The 16,064-nt window shown below is 39.5% G+C and overlaps 1 protein-coding gene across 2 annotated transcripts in view; it reads left to right on the top strand.

Annotated features, from left to right (window-relative positions):
• NID1 (nidogen 1) overlaps nucleotides 1-16,064 on the top strand; it is a 50,523-nt gene that overhangs the window by 6,857 nt on the left and 27,602 nt on the right. The window contains exons 2-11 of one of the 2 annotated variants that reach the window (XM_076334158.1): nucleotides 549-848; nucleotides 2,077-2,306; nucleotides 2,957-3,384; nucleotides 4,504-4,653; nucleotides 5,939-6,190; nucleotides 7,319-7,519; nucleotides 9,377-9,622; nucleotides 10,586-10,729; nucleotides 11,833-11,961; nucleotides 15,247-15,390. In XM_076334158.1, the coding sequence (XP_076190273.1) occupies nucleotides 549-848; nucleotides 2,077-2,306; nucleotides 2,957-3,384; nucleotides 4,504-4,653; nucleotides 5,939-6,190; nucleotides 7,319-7,519; nucleotides 9,377-9,622; nucleotides 10,586-10,729; nucleotides 11,833-11,961; nucleotides 15,247-15,390 (2,224 nt within the window). Of the gene's footprint in view, nucleotides 1-548; nucleotides 849-2,076; nucleotides 2,307-2,956; nucleotides 3,385-4,503; nucleotides 4,654-5,938; nucleotides 6,191-7,318; nucleotides 7,520-9,376; nucleotides 9,623-10,585; nucleotides 10,730-11,832; nucleotides 11,962-15,246; nucleotides 15,391-16,064 lie in introns of those variants that run through there. The other variant, XM_076334159.1, reaches the window with a different exon arrangement.

Raw genomic sequence — 16,064 nt, 5'->3', positions numbered from 1 at the left:
ACACCAGGTAAGAATCTAGCTCGCTGGTTAACCAAAAAAGTAACTGTTGCAAATACTTGCTTCATCCTTACCATCCCCAGTCATGCTGTTGTAAAACTGCTCTTCAGGAGAGTAACAGTGAAAAGTGAGAAGAGCTTTTGGTCATCTGGGAGGGTCTGTACACAATTCTTGACAGACTCCCGGAGCGATTGAGCTGGATCTTGGTCTGAGAAAGACTTGGAAACTTGTAAATGTGGTGGTTTTGTACATCTTTGTTAGAAGAGGCACTAAGTGTCTGAAATTTAAATAGCTAAAATCTTTATCTAGGGAAAAAGGGTTGGTCTATCCATAAAGTAGACCTCTGGTTTTGGGCAACTGGAATCCCAGGACTCCTGACATGGGATACAAAACAAAAACTTGAAAAAATTCAGTTACTTTACAAATACAAGACTGACTTTTGACTCAATTTCTTTTGGAAATGCAATGAAAATACTATGATCTAAAGCACATAGGTGTGGGAGACAGCCATATGAACAGCATGTGTCTTATAATTTCCACCCTTTTATTAGGTTGCCACTAATGGGATTATTGCAGTGAATGAACCTTCAAGTGAAGAAAAATATCTCGGCCAATTCCCAGTCAGTTTTGGGGCTATTGCTCCTTTTATGGCTGACCTGGACACAACAGATGGACGTGGAAATGTGTATTACAGAGAAGATTCATCCTCAGATGTCTTGCAACTTGCGTCAGACTATATCAAAAGAGGTTTTCCCGAGACTACTTTTGATCCCAGCAGTGTTGTCATTGTTACCTGGAAGCTCGTGGCTCCTTACCAGGCACCGGGAGAAGATCATGCTTTGGAAGAAAAGGTGAATGTTAATCAGAGCTTTAAGACACGTTGGACATGTGTTCAGCTGAAGTGTAACACCATAACCTCTTGTTTTGGAGGCTTGAATTCCTTTGTGTTTAAATGAATCCTGTACAGTTAAGAACGTATTTTGTTGTTGAAAAGACTGTAGCAAAATAGAAGTTTCCAGAATTTTTACTTGATTTTTATTTTACAGTATTTTATTCATTCAAAAGAAAATGCTTGAATCTACATAGCTGATTTCTTTGTATTCCCTGACAACTTTTACTTTGAATGTTGAGTGTGATGTGTTAATAACTGAAATAGTAGGATATCCTGCCCTCCATCTGTGCGATATAATCCAGCTGGCTTGCATTTTTCAACACACTCTTAAATCATTTTGACATCAAACTATCTAAAATCTGATAGGTATATGGACTAATAGGAACTTCAGACTGTGAATCCCTCTTGGACAGATGACATTTGCATTCACAAAAAGGTCATGCTTTGTGCTGGTATTGAATGAAGAAGCAGTTAGAGGTTATTGTTTGTATTACTTGCAAACCATTTTCCCTTTTTAAACCATGTTAGGTACTATCCTGCAAAGATACATAACTATGCACCATAATTATCCCAGCTGATGAGCCTGCTCACAGTGTATAAAGTTGAGAACATTACCACAACTTATCAAATCTTATTTCATCAAAGATTAATTTCTTGTGCCTAACTTGACACAACCATTGTGTTCACAGTAATGATTCTGCACTCTGGTGGCAACGAATAGCTGATGTCTGAGGTACTGTCGTGATGGTTCCTACAGTATGTAGGAGTGTTCCTACAGGAAAAGACACTTGCAGCAATGTGAAACTTGAACTCTTCTTTAAATATTCTGTTTACAGAATTTTTCTATTTAGTCTAGCACATCACTCTTTTTATTTTAAAGACATGATATAGTATCCTATGCATGTTACAGAACTGAGAATTGTTATGTTTTAGGCAGCCTCTCTGGCTATTTCCTAGCAGATTAACTTACCTTTGATAATGCCTTCTTTTTGGTGTTTATGCATGCTAAAGCTAAAACTGCTGTAGCAAAACATAAGCTTGCATAATATTGATTTCTCCTAGGAAGTACATGATGTGGTATGTGTGATGGAAATTCTGATTTTGAATTTGTGTTTAAAAAAAATGTTATTCTGTTGTCTATCTTGACATTTTTCCGTGAGTAAATGGATGTTAAATTTTTTCCACAGAGAAACACATTCCAGGCTGTTTTAGCCTCTTCTGACTCCAGTTCCTATGCTATTTTCCTTTATCCAGAAGATAGTTTGCAGTTCTATAGTACATACTCCAAGAATGATGATGGAAAGATTCCTGCTATGGTTGGCTTTAGTCAAGCCTCTACAAACTATTACTTTTGGGAAAAGCCGGGATCCTACAATGTCATTGCTAATGACGAAGGCAGCATTAGAAACCTGCACAAGTATGCTTTTTTGTTTGTTTGTTTAAACTCCTCAAGAAAACATCAAGGAATTCCATGTTTTTCTTAACTGTAGCATGAGTCAATGAGAAATAATAATATCCCATTAGCCGTTGCATGAGAAATCGCAAAGTCTTCCGCTGATAAATATCCACCCTCTTGAGAAATATAAGGACTTTGGTATAACTTGTCAGAAGTCCATAGTTCCATTGTCACTGGTAGGAGCTGCTGTACACTTAGCCCTTCTAAAAATAGGACCACCTGAGACTTTAACTCTTTATAGTCTACCCTGGGAAGTCTTTTTTTTGACAGTAAAAGTGAACAAGAAGGAAAGGGAATGAGTTAGAAGGTTCTAGTGAGTGTTAGCAAGATATTTGTGGCCCAAATATCTCCTTCTGTTCCCATCACTTTGGAGACAAGAAGGCTAGAAATTCTCAAGAAGAGAACTCTGGGTGTGGAGAAAAAATGCTATCCAAACTGTCGGGGGTGTTTTATAGCTGAATAAACTGTACCTGTAGATAAGTATGTAGATAAGATAATTTGACAATTTTGTCCTGATATTTCTCAGTGAAGGATAACATTTTGTGTAGGCTAGAAATACCACACAACTTGTTCTTGATCATTTTGATTTGGCATATGCTTCTCTCTGATAGAAGCAGCAATGCTGGGAAACAAGGTGTCTGGGTGTTCGAGATTGGTAGCTCATCCGACAGTATTGTGCCTGCCAAGATCAGCAACGTTTTGGAGAGCCTAGAGGCCAATCAACAAGACCAGAAGATGACTTCAAAACCATTTATGGCAGACTATGGCTCCACTGAAATAAGACAGCAGTATGTCACCAGTAGTACAGACAGCACAGAAGAGGATCAGCACCACGTTACGTATAGTGTTCCTCAGCTAGCTGCAGAAGACTTTCTGACTTCATACCAAGATGTAACAGGAACACCTTCGACTGAGTCTTTTTACAGTCATCAAGATTTCCCAACAGCAAAAGCTCCACCTCGCCAGTTCCAGGTCCAGCAGTTCCCCCCACAGCAACCCCAAGTCATAGATGTGGAAGAATTTGATGAAACTGGTATAGGTAAGGTCTTTTGTCCGTCTTAGAAGTACCCAAGCTGTACAGGCTGCAAAAAAACAGGTGTGCAAGAGATTGAACTACTAAAGGAATAATCTGTTTCCTTCTCACTACCTTCATATCTGAAAATCTGGACACATTTAATAAGTTTGTGTTATTCATTGAGGTAGTTAACTTGGATGTCACCTCAGATTCAGATCTCGCCAGTCTAGTAAACTAGTGCCCCAGCGAAGCTCACAGGAGAGCACATTTACAGTGTGTCTGTGGAACCTGAATCTCTCCTAAGGAAAGCTTCCTATAGGGATAACTGTATTCCTAAAGCTGATGCATTCTTAGCGGTGACTGATTTCCCTTTCTTTTTTCCCAGGACTGTTGTTAAAGGTATGATCTTAAGTTTAATAGCTGCATTAAGTGGCTGTTCCTGGTAAGGATTTTATGATCGGTTCTACTGAAACCTAGCTTATCTCCTTTCATAGATGTGTTACTGAATACAGGTGATTTAACAAAGGTTGGTACTAGTAACTGTTGTAAAAATTGTTGGCTAGGGTTTCATGGCCTTAAGTTTTACAAGGGTGGGATTAGCGATTCTAACTTCTGAGGAAGTGTTTGTAGGAAATTCAAAACAGTGTGACTGACTGCCCAGCTGTTAATTGTTTCTTGAAGCAGATGTGAGAATTGCTATCTCCATGAAATAATAGGGTAAGCCAACTAGGATTACAGGGTGCATCCGTTGGTGCACAGTCCAGGGTACCATACTGATGTGTTTTGTTCTGAGGTTGGAAAGGCTCCTTTTTGCTTTGGTTTGGAAACAAGGACAGGTTAAAATTATTGTGTATTTAGTTTCGCCAAGACAGTTTAACTGATCTACATAATATAGATCTGCTGAAATCGATAGAATTAAACAGTTTTCTAACATCTGAAGCCCTGCTGTTTTCTGCAAAATAGTAGACTGTTACTTGCATATTGCAAGGTTAGCAAAAATCAATTGCAATTGCTTGTTTTCCTTAAAGAGAAAATGAAAAAAACTGATCAAGTTAGTCTAGAGATATTTTTAATCTAAACCAGGGATATGTGAATACGATAGTAATTACATGACGTGTAAGTGTCTGGTCTTATTTTCTACAGTGTTTCGCTACCACACAGATGTCCAACAGACCTGTGCTAACAACCGCCACCAGTGCTCTGTTCATGCTGTTTGCAAAGATTATCCCAACGGATTTTGTTGCAGTTGTATTGCTGGTTACAAAGGAAATGGCAGACAATGTGTAGCAGAAGGTAACTTTTTTGAAAATTGAGTACATATGCAGCAATTGCACATGGCATTCCTGAATGAGGTGACCTGTTTTCAATACTAAAAAGCCATGTGGTTAAATACTTCTTGAAAGACTTATCACTGAGATGTATTGAAAGGTATTTTAAGAAGTGAGCTATGCTTTCTAAAATGGTGTGGGTTTTTGAATGAAGGAAATTATTTTAGGTGGTCAGTTATATGCATTATGCATTTTAACATGACTTTCTAGAAAAAAGAAATGTTTACATAACTGACATCATGTAATAGCGTAACATCTAGTGTTTATTGCTAGAATTAGTTGTGAACTTCCAACTTGTTGAAATCTGATTTGGTCGCCACTCTAAAACGGACAGTTCAAAGGGGATGAACAAATTAACTTTGATCATCAAAGTAAAGAACATGGCTCCTCTTTGTCTGACTCTTAAGCTTCTTTACTAAAGGGCTAATCTGCCAGATTTTTGTTAGATACCCATTTAAACTTTGTTCCTGTGTAAAATCCATAAAGGAATTTCTTATGTATACACTTGTACTCCTCATAGTGACTTGACTCAAGAGTATAGATGCATTTCAACAACTAAAATAGCTGACTGCAGACTTTGTGTTTTATGAGGCAGGAAAGCAAAACCTACTACTTAGCTTTCAGTTCATAAAATTGAATTTTCCAGAGAAAGAAAAGAAGGATCTGATGATAATGGAATTTGAATTTGCACATAGGAAATTATATACAGAAGAAAACTAGCAATCCACAGTAGCTACTTCTGTAAAACATGGACAGTCTTAAAACGGTCAATAGTTTTGAGTTAAGAAACAGAATAGGTTAGAATAATAGGTCAATTACTCTAACACCTCATGGTGTTAGCCTTCTAATAGGGAATGAATAAATTTACGTTCAGTAGGTATTCATATGAAGTGTGATCTTCAAAAGAAGTTTCTGTATGCCACTTACTGTCAGAGAGACTGCAACAGCTTAGTCTGTTTATGCAGTTATCCTTGCAGACAAAATTGCTAATTAGGGTAAAGGGCATCTCTTCAGGCAATTTTGGCCACTTAGTCGTCTGTATAATGGCAACACACACACATGCACATACATATGTAAGCAAATTAACACACTGTTTGTCGGCAGTTTCCTGTCTGTTGAATTCTGTGAGCATTTGTTTGCCATTTATTTCAACACTAGTATCTCTGAACGTAGTGAGCGCTCTGAACACGTTCCTTGGAGAGTATGTGAGAACTGTCGTTTTGTTATGATGCGTTGTATTGATTTGCCAGGTTCTCCTCAGAGAGTCAACGGGAAGGTCAAAGGAAGAATCTTTGTAGGAAATAACCCCGTTCCAGTTATATTCGAGAACACTGATCTCCATTCCTATGTTGTGATGAACCAAGGGCGTGCCTACACCGCTATCAGCACAATCCCAGAGACTTTGGGGTATTCGTTACTGCCTCTTGCCTCTATTGGAGGTATCATAGGATGGATGTTTGCTGTGGAACAGCAGGGATATAAAAATGGATTCAGTGTTACTGGTAAGTTCTAAATTAAAATAATGTTCAAAAACTGTGCTATGCTTTCCTCTGTCTTGAGAGAAAAGAAATGTGTATTTAGAAGCAATATAGGATGAAAGTATGTTTATTCTGAGCTGTAAATGGATTGCTTTGTAATCAAACTTCTTGCCATTTTTCTTGTTTACAATGTGTAGATATTGGGCTGTTTAATTTACTGTCAGTGCACAAGCATGTAAGTCTGTTAAAAAGAAGAACGGCTTGGCCAGTTTCTGTGCAAGAAAGACATTATTAAAAAGGATCTGATTTTTGGTACTAGAGTGTACAGAACTACTGAAAAAAGCTGTCCCTACATCTACAAGAGGTCTAACATGTTAATTGCCTGATTGTACCAACGGAGCAAAAGAGGAATGAAAATCTGACCTCATGAAGGTCTGAAATTCTTAACAGAAGCAATTCCTGCATGAGATGCAAATGATCCTGTTAACTTATGTGAGGGAAACCCCAGTTCACAATTACAGCTTTTTATGAGAGTCTGAGGCCAAAGCTGGTTGGTTGTGCACATGAATTCAAGCTGTAGATCCAATCTGTTCTAGGAGAACATGTGTTTCTTTTTAAAATTTTATCCTTTACAGCCCTGTACTATGAATTTAGTCGAACATAACTTTTAGTTTTGGAGTTTTCTTGGATTTGGTGTGTTTGAAGTTTGTTCTGGAATTTACAACATACATTTCACTTGGTTTTGATTTGGAAACAGATGTACTGGATTTTTTAAATGTTTTTTTAACTCACTGTATTCCTAATGGAGGTTTTCTCTAAAGTGTACAACTCCTTTGCCATTTTAACTGGTAGGGTAAGGCCTACTATTATTAGCTTTGTTGGAACTTTTTTTAATTTAAAAGAACCTGCTTCTGCAGGCTTACTTGCAATTTAGCATGCTCAGTGCTTAAGAAAAGATAGTTTCCTTGCAGTATCTGAGAATATCAGTATACCTCCAAAAGTTATTTCTGTAGAAACCCAAAACATTAGCAATTATGCTGCATCAAAGCTTGCAGAAAATAGTAATTTATATTTTATCTACTAGGAGCAATACTTTGAATAGAAGGATTCAGAAAGTGCTATTAAGTGGTTTAACTAATACTGTTTCTTTAGGTGGTGAGTTTACACGGCAAACTGAAGTAACTTTTCTTGGCAACAATGAGAAGCTGGTTATAAAGCAGAGATTCAGTGGAATTGATGAGCATGGTCACCTTACCATCAGCACAGAAATGGAGGGCAGAATACCTGAGATCCCATCTGGTGCATCAGTCCATATAGAACCATACACTGAACTCTATCACACTTCTAGTTCTGGTAAGGTTTCCTAAGAATGAAATTATAAGAAAGTGCACATTTCTCAGAGCAGTGAGTAAGACAATCCAAAAAACATTATTTTATTCCCTTCTTAGCGAGTGTACTTAGGATCCTTGGATTTATAGAAAGTTGCTTTTTGCCTCTTTGGAACAAGTCCCAGAAGAGGGTGGATTTTGAGTGGGACAATGCAAATATTTCTAATCTTTTTATTGAAAAAAATGTGAGTTTAACTTTCTCTGAACTGATGCAAACCACTCTTGATTCCCCCTTCCATTGGCCTTATTTTTACACTGCTGATGGCAGTCGTACAAGTTGCAAAGCTTTTTTGTAGGGTCCACAGCCCTTCAGTAGGAGCTGTACTGGTGTATACCTTTCTGTGGTAATGTCATTAAGTGGGCTTTGGTCTTGTCCGATAAGACTGTGCAAACCAGTTATTTACCAGTATGTGTCATGTAAACTGCATTGCAATGACTGTGCCTTGTGTTAGTAACAAGCATTTGTCAGTGTTATCTGAGCTGAATTTGAACTGACCAGAAAATTAGGAGCCTCTTAATTCCCTTATCGGTTTCCTCCATTGTCTCTTCAGTACTTCTCTCCTTCTCTTTCTCTCTCTCTCTCACACTTATCTCAGACTCTGAGGTTTGTTAAGAGAGCCATTCTTCATTTCACTATTTACAGGGGAAACTCCCTTCTTTTGCTTTCCTCTTGCTGGATAAAATTATGGGTGTTTCAACACAGCAAAAACAAAGTGAGGTTGGAGTGTTGCTGCTGGCCAGCCAGCCCAGCTGTCAAAGAGCAATAAAGAGGAAGCAGCCTGTGGTGCACCCAGGTGCATGTGAATACTGGAGAGAGTGCCCTTTGCTTCAAGGGCACACTTTGATTGCTAGAGAGAGCTGAAAATGGTGTAGTTGCATCATCACTGCCTTATATCTGCTAATGTCTGGCTTTGGTAGCCTCTCTTGCTGCTTTGCCTGTTATAGGGGAGGAGGAGCTGGAGGCAGCAGGAAGCTTCTGCTTTGTGCTGAACAACTTCAGAGTTTTGGAGGAGTTGTCTGGGCAGCGTGTGCTCTGTAGAACGCCTGCCTTCTTGGCAGAAATGCTGTCCCCAGGGAGGAAAAGTCAGGGGCTGGAAGGAGGCATCCTTCAGGCTGGATTTGATTTTTCCAGTACTGAAATAGTTATTCTTCTGCTGTCCTATGGTGTATCTGATAGACCATTACTTAGTAGAAATCCAGCTTTTGCCAACTGTTGCAAGTGGATTGATACAGGTGTGTTCTGGTGTCCATATGAAGAACAGTGGAGTTCTGAGGAGCTTTCTGTTGGGAGGATCCACAAGCCCAGATCTGCTTTGAAGAGTTTTGGTCACAATTTTTCACAACATAGAAAACTGTTGTGAAGCAGACAAGAGCTCTCAGACATGCATCTTCTTCAGGACTCTGTCAAAATCCGAGGCCAGTAGACCACAATGAACTAAAAGTGGGTGTAGTTTGGTGCTGGTGAGGTGGCTCTTGGCCTTCTTAGCTTATAGATCCACTATGTAAATTCATCTAAGGAAACCTCTGAGTTTCCTGAGTTGAATGTTCCTTTCTTTACCTGGTAAGCCACAAAGTAAAGTTAAATTTTTAAAATAAGTCAAGATAAATTATGCGACTCATTCCTCAAGGCTGTTATATCTGAGAACAGAGTAAGCCTAGTCAAGTGCCTATTCCTTTGCATGGAAATACATCCACTTCCGTAGCTTCTTGCCTTTGAAATTTTTACTTACACTACTCAGCCTGTATCCCAAGTCTACAGATAGCATTGGGCAGAGTATTTTTGCTCTCTGTTCTGATCAGCGTGTTTGTTGCCATGTTGCAGTGATCACTTCATCGTCCACCAGGGAGTACGCAGTGACAGAGCCAGAAAGGGATGGGGTTGCTTCCACATACACGGGTGCCTATCAGTGGCGACAGACCATCTCGTTTGATGAATGCATTCATGACGACTCTCACCACGCTGCTTCTGCTACACAGCAGCTCTCAGTGGACAGTGTGTTTGTCCTGTATAACCGAGATGAGCAGATTCTGCGATATGCTATGAGTAATTCCATCGGCCCAATCAGTGGTATGTATGAATTGGAAATCTTTCTTTTTCTCTTTTGTAAGTAATTAAGAGCAGGCTTCTATATATTTTTTTTTTAGCCTGCTTTAGCTGGGATAAATTAATGAGTTATATTAATTTGTTGCATTAGTCAGTAGAAGTCTGGGTCTACCAATTAAGAGAAATGGGACTGTTGAAAGTTTGTATTTTCACTTGGGGAAGAGTATTTAAGTGATTATCTCATCTTGAAGTTCAGTGGAGTTTGTGTCTAATTCCTTGAAATACTCTCAACATACCACCTTGAATCTATTGCTGCTCAGATACATGGAGCGTATCATTTATCTTTACCTAATTATTAGTTCCTCTATAAATGAATCTTTTGGTATTGTCAGAGCAAAGGGCAAAAGACGGGAATAAGATTTGCCATTGAAACAGCTAGTTTCTATAATTTATCTTGAAACATGACATTTTATCTTTGGAAGGTAGGCAGCCTATGAAGCGTGTTTTTTGGATGAACTGTCCAAGTTTGTCTGTTTGCACTAAAATCAGAAAAAAGTAAAGGAGCAATTTGAAAATGCACACCAGATGAGTACAAGAAAAGACTGTTCTCACTTTTGTTTGTTACAAAGATAAAGTTCTACTAATTAAAATGAACAAACCAAGCTACTAAGAATCGCAATTTGGGTCTAGTGTCAGTGGCTAGAAGATGCGTTATCTTTGTCAGTCTTGCTCTTTAGAGAGGTTTTTGTGGCTTCTCTATCTTTTTTTAACTCAGCAGTCCTTTGCACAAGTAACAAGGAATACAGGTGCTATTGCTGTGTCTGAGATTCATGTCCTGCATATCACCTACAAGTCCCCTTCTTCCTGGTGCAAAAAGTATTCTCTTTCCTTGTTTCCCGTGCACTACAAGCAACCTCCTTCCGGGCCTTATCTGAGTGCTATTACTTGCATAGAGTTGTCATGGCTAACTATGGTCTCTCTTGTCAGATGGTTCTGCTGATATTAACCGGAATCCTTGCTACACCGGTACCCATAACTGTGACACCAATGCGATCTGTCGTCCAGGAACTGGAAATCGTTTCTTGTGCGAATGTTCGATTGGCTTCCATGGAGATGGAAAAGTTTGTTATGGTATCAGAAAACTTCCATTACAAAATGACAGCTAATGTAGCATTTGTTTTGCTTGGAATGTATTGACCCTCAGGACTAGCCATTCCAGCAAAATGAACTGTCCTGAGGGACTGGTTTTGGGAAAGATAGGTTAGAGGGATGCCGGGGTGGCTGATGTATCTCAATAATCATAGCAAACAAGTTTGTCTTGAAGGGTCAAACTTGGGTATGTTTTCCTAGCTTGCAAAGCATCTTTCCTACCCAGTTTGTCCTTTCATAAAACCTGTGGGAACTTCGCTGTGAGAAATTTACTGTAATGCAAGTTCTGGTTAAAATGAGTCAACTAGGTTAAAAGTTCTTGAAGGAGATGAGGAATGGCATTTGCACATGCGTACAGAGCACAGATATGTGGAAACCATTGAAATAATCATCTTTTTCAAGATCTGCTTTGAAAATCCCTTCTGTTCAAGGAGACTTATTTCCCAGCTCTGTACAGCTCTGTATCCTTAATGTATTTGGGTTTTGTTTTATAATCAAATCACAGCATACTTGTTTTCAAGAGGTGAAAGTGTGTATTAATGAAATATGCATCATCCCTATTAGTTAACTGAGTTGGTTTTTTTAATTAAAAAAAAACAAAACACAACCCTCCCACCCACTCCAACCCTTAAATCAACTTACAAATGAAAACAACAGCATCACACTGTCCCTCCCAGTCTGTGCTGTGAGTTGAGCAGCAGTGGATTAGAGATGTATATCGATAACGAAAAGGGAAGTCTTTCCTAAAGTTCATGCTTCCCCAGTAGTCATCACTGCTTCTGATCACCTTGTAGGCTGCATTTTCTTTCTCAGTGGCTCTTCCTTCCCCTCTGATTTCTTGTCCCTTCCCCTTATTACTCCATTATAGAACCTGTTCTGGGTTTTTTCTGGTGCAGATTAGCTGAGGACACAGTTACCTGAAAACTTATTTTCAGGTTACTAATATCTCTTAAGAGGTATGGTCTATCCAAGACATGGTTTAAATATGCAAGCCTGCTATTATTCAACAATTGCACAGTTTCTGTTTTTATGGCATCAGTATTAAATGCATCTCTGTCATAACTGGAATCCTTATAATATTCTAGATATTGATGAATGTTCAGAGCAACCAGCTCTATGTGGCAGCAATGCAGTCTGCAATAACCAGCCGGGAACCTACCGCTGCGAGTGTGTTGAAGGATACCAGTTTGGAGCAGATGGGCGGACTTGTGTTGGTGAGTTTCACATTTCTTAAAAGCACTGCCCAGCAGCTTTCAGGCTGTGATTCATCTCACAGAGACAGAAAACAGAGCTTCTAGGATCTGCGCTGACTTCTAACATGAGTTGAATTTAGGAGTTCATGCTGCAGTTAGTGATTACAATCCATTAGGTAACCAAAGAAGGTGCCTAAAGTACTTTGTTTTCATCTCACAAAAATTCCCCATTCAGAATGTTTCCAAACAGAAAGTGGAAATAATTATTGAATGCTTCTGTCCTTTCTGTACCATTATTTAGCTGTAGATTTCACATGGAAGTAAAATTCAAATTTGTAAAAGAAGAAAAATTAAAATGAGCAGTTATTAATTTGTTGGTATTTCACAACATCTCACTTTCAAGATGAGGTAGGGCTTTTCCTGCATTTTCTGTAGTCCTGTGCTTTGGCGTTTTGGGGTTTTGTGTTTTGTTTCTTTCTTATATCTAATCCAGAATTGGATTTAACAGATTAGATTTTAGTTACAGGTTCATCCCTTGGATAAGGCAGTGCACAGGTCTAAACCAGTGTGTCTTGGCTGGCTTATTCTGAGGTGATAGTTAATCATGCTGAAAAGGAATTATAACTACAGATCATTTCACTGTTAAAATCTTTGAGATTTGGAGGAAATCTAGCTGGTCTGTTAATGGACCATTAAAACTTCAAATTCAGTAGTTGTCACTGAATTAGTTATTTTTATTTAATTTAAAAACTTTTTTCTGTAGGAAGCCTGAGTTAATCTGTACTTGCTGGACTAAGGTTGTCCTAACGAGGGATTTTTTTTTTTGTTTGCTCTCTTTTTCACTAAAGTTGTAGAAATTCCATTTGGTAGCTAGCAGAATTGCAAGATGATTGTGTAGGATGTGTATTGAAAGTGAATTTTCCATATAGAAAGAAAAATCATGAGCTTTGTCCTTGAGAACATTAAGATGATTCTTTTGGGTGTCATTTATATTGCAAATATCAAAAGCTAAATAAAAAAAAATCTACAAATGGCAGACAGAAGAGGGGTAATGACTCTACTGCTAGAGCTTTAACTGTCAGGATAGGATATAGATTAGTTTTTTGGGTTTTTTTTAGTTAGAATTTTTGTCTTTGTTTGCAACCTGACGGTAATTCTGTACTGACAAAACCTGTACACACTCTTCCAGTATGGTTGGACCAGTTGCTGTTTCTTTTGGAAATAACTGATAACAGCTGAGGATTACGTTTGCTTCTGTCGTGACTGCTTTGTGGTGGAAGCTTAGGTACCCTTTGATCAGCTAATGCATTCAGGTCTTTCCTCATTATAGCCGAGACTGTTCTTCAGCTAAGACTGAGAAGCCTTCATCTTACAGCAGAAAGTTGCATTACTTCCCTTAAGTGTGTGACTTTGCATGCTGTGTATTACATTCCATCACGAGCCCCATTTCTCTGCTCCAGTAAGAATTACCATTCACGTCGGCTCACAGTGCGCCCTAAGTCTCCCCTTTGTTGCAGAACAGTTGGAAAAAGTAACTTCTTCTACCAGGACACTGGAAGGGATAGGGTGAGATGTGGAAGTGTGGCATTATGTCCACCACTGCCCTCTTGTCATTTGGACCTGAAAGGGAACATTCTTCCCTCCAGCCATGACCTCACTGGCTTCACTCTACCACTTCCCCATCAAGTTGATGTGTCACACTTCTAACAAGTGCTGTGTCACACTTCTAACAAGTGCTAGGTTAATTCCTTGCCCAGCTTGAAGGACTTCAGTTTGATCCCTTCCTTCAAACAAAACCAAACCTTGCATCTGTAAGACTGAAGAGAAGGGAAGATGAACTCTGTTTTCCCAACTGATTGAAAATAAATGTCATGGTAATCTTGTTCCCCTTTCAGAAGGGAAGGGTGGAGGTTATAAAACCCACAGACAACGTGAACCCCAGAAGGGGCAACAGCTACCCTCTTTGAGCTTTTGCAGCTTGCTCTGGGATACCAGCTCTGACTCAGCTTTTCTGGAACTGCAGCTTTTTCATACCAGCTGTGTGACTCGCTGGATAGCTTTAGAAGAGTTGTAAAGTGGTCATGGTGGTGTTGGGTTGACGGTTGGACTCGATGATCTTAGAGGTCTTTTCCAACCTTAATGATTCTATGATTCTGTGATTCTCCTATTTGTAGGCTGAGGAATGGGAGGACTTGGGGACTCCCTTTGAGCTCCAACTCTACATCTTACGCATTTATAATGCAGTTCTGAATAGATTATTTTGTAATCTAAAACTTACTTCATCAAACAGAACAGATACAAATGATTCTAACAATGATGTTATCTCCCCCAGAGAAATGGAAAAAATAACTGTTTTCAGATCTGGCCCTGATGGCAGACTTTTGTTATTTCCCTGCCGATACTGTGGCAGTTTTCATCTGTGTACTGTGATGAAAGGAGCATTGTAGAGTCTCGTCCCGGTCCCCTGTCAGCTCCTCGTAAGAACTGTGTAAAGAAAGACTCAGTGGACTCTCTGCTACAGCAGCTGAAGTCTGTTCCTAGATGTACACACTGCAAACTCGTGTATTTCCGGGCCCAAAATTTTTGTAGTACTTTGCCTCTTCTGATTTTAAATACCATGGTTTCCTTTCCTCTTCTCTGACGTAACAGGTAAGCACAGGCAGGGCTCCAGCGACTACCTGAAATAACTTGTGTAAAGCAGTGCAATGCCTTCAGAGTCACTGCTGTCAACGATGAGAAAATTATGAAAAGCTGCAGGACTGGTCCCGGCTTCCACTGTTGGTCAAAAATCTCTCCCAGAGTTGACAAATGTGTTTATCTCCCATTGAGTGAGTCACAGCTCCCATCTGTTGCCAAGCGACGGCAGCCCTGGGTCAGTGCTCGGTTAGTGTCGCGGGATATCTAATAATTCCCACTGCAGCGAACTGGCCGCTTAGCTAACACGCGAGGTACCTCTGCGAGGCGCCTTACATTTCTTCATCCAGGACCCCTTTTTATAAGCAAAACTGCCATGGATATTAGGATCTGTCACTGAGGTAGCCTTTCTGCCCTGTTCTATATTAACAAATATCTATGAGGTGCTGAGGACAACCAGTTCCTTGTAAAACATTAATAAGAAGATTTAACACTAGTGAAAGGGGAGATCTTGGCAAAAAAAATCCCAACCCCAAAACAAACAACTCAGTTTCCTTGTTTCCTTTCTCTTCTGTATGCTTTCACAGCTGTTCCTCTCTCCCTATAAACTTACTATGAGCTTCAGACTTTGCGGAATAAAACTCAATTTTCTCTCGTACATCTAACCTGCAGCTGTTGAATACGTCGTAAACCGTTGCCAGACAGGCACACACAATTGTGACATTCCTCAGCGCGCTCAGTGTGTGTACACCGGAGGGTCCGCCTACATCTGCACATGCCTCCGTGGCTTCTCTGGTGATGGGCGTGCCTGTGAGGGTGGGTAACACCATTTGTTGTGGGGGTTTTATTGCACAACTTAGCTGGTCATTGCAATGTCCTATAGTTACTTGTGATTTAAAGTAGGAAATTTCATAGTTTAAGTCCCTCAGGCAGGCATTGCATTAAGCTTTTGTCCTTTCCTCCCCTCACTTTTCAATTCACCCTTCAATATTTGAGCTACAGGAGGTCCAAGATGAGGTAAATGCAAAAATTGCAGTAGTTAGGGTTAGCAGACCAGATCTTCATCTGCTGGAACTGTTTGCACTGTATTGGTTTATATTTCTAAGCTGGTGACACACGATGATCAGACTACGTAAAAAAAAAAAGTTATATTCTGTTTCATGTCAATTGGAGTGCACTGGGGGAACAGCTTTACCTAACTACATGTTGGAAACCTTGTGGGCCAAATCCTACTTCTCTTGCTGCGTTAAGCCTTTTCCTTGAGAAACAAGGGCATGTATTTCTAAAATACTGTGTGACTTAACAATCCTAGTTACCTATCAGAATAGCAGAGTGCAGGGATTTGCTGAGAGCCAGAACCTGAAATACGTGCATGCTTTTTTTTTTTTTTTCCCTCCTTTGCATTTCTGTATAGACGTTCTTTCAAAGGTCTATAATTCTAATCAGGTATCCTTAAATAGGAGCCTGAAAGTAATACAGCAGGTTTGCAG

This window comes from Aptenodytes patagonicus, chromosome 3, assembly GCF_965638725.1.
Source record: "Aptenodytes patagonicus chromosome 3, bAptPat1.pri.cur, whole genome shotgun sequence".
Classification (NCBI taxonomy): domain Eukaryota; kingdom Metazoa; phylum Chordata; class Aves; order Sphenisciformes; family Spheniscidae; genus Aptenodytes; species Aptenodytes patagonicus.
This window is presented reverse-complemented; position numbering and strand designations above follow the sequence as displayed.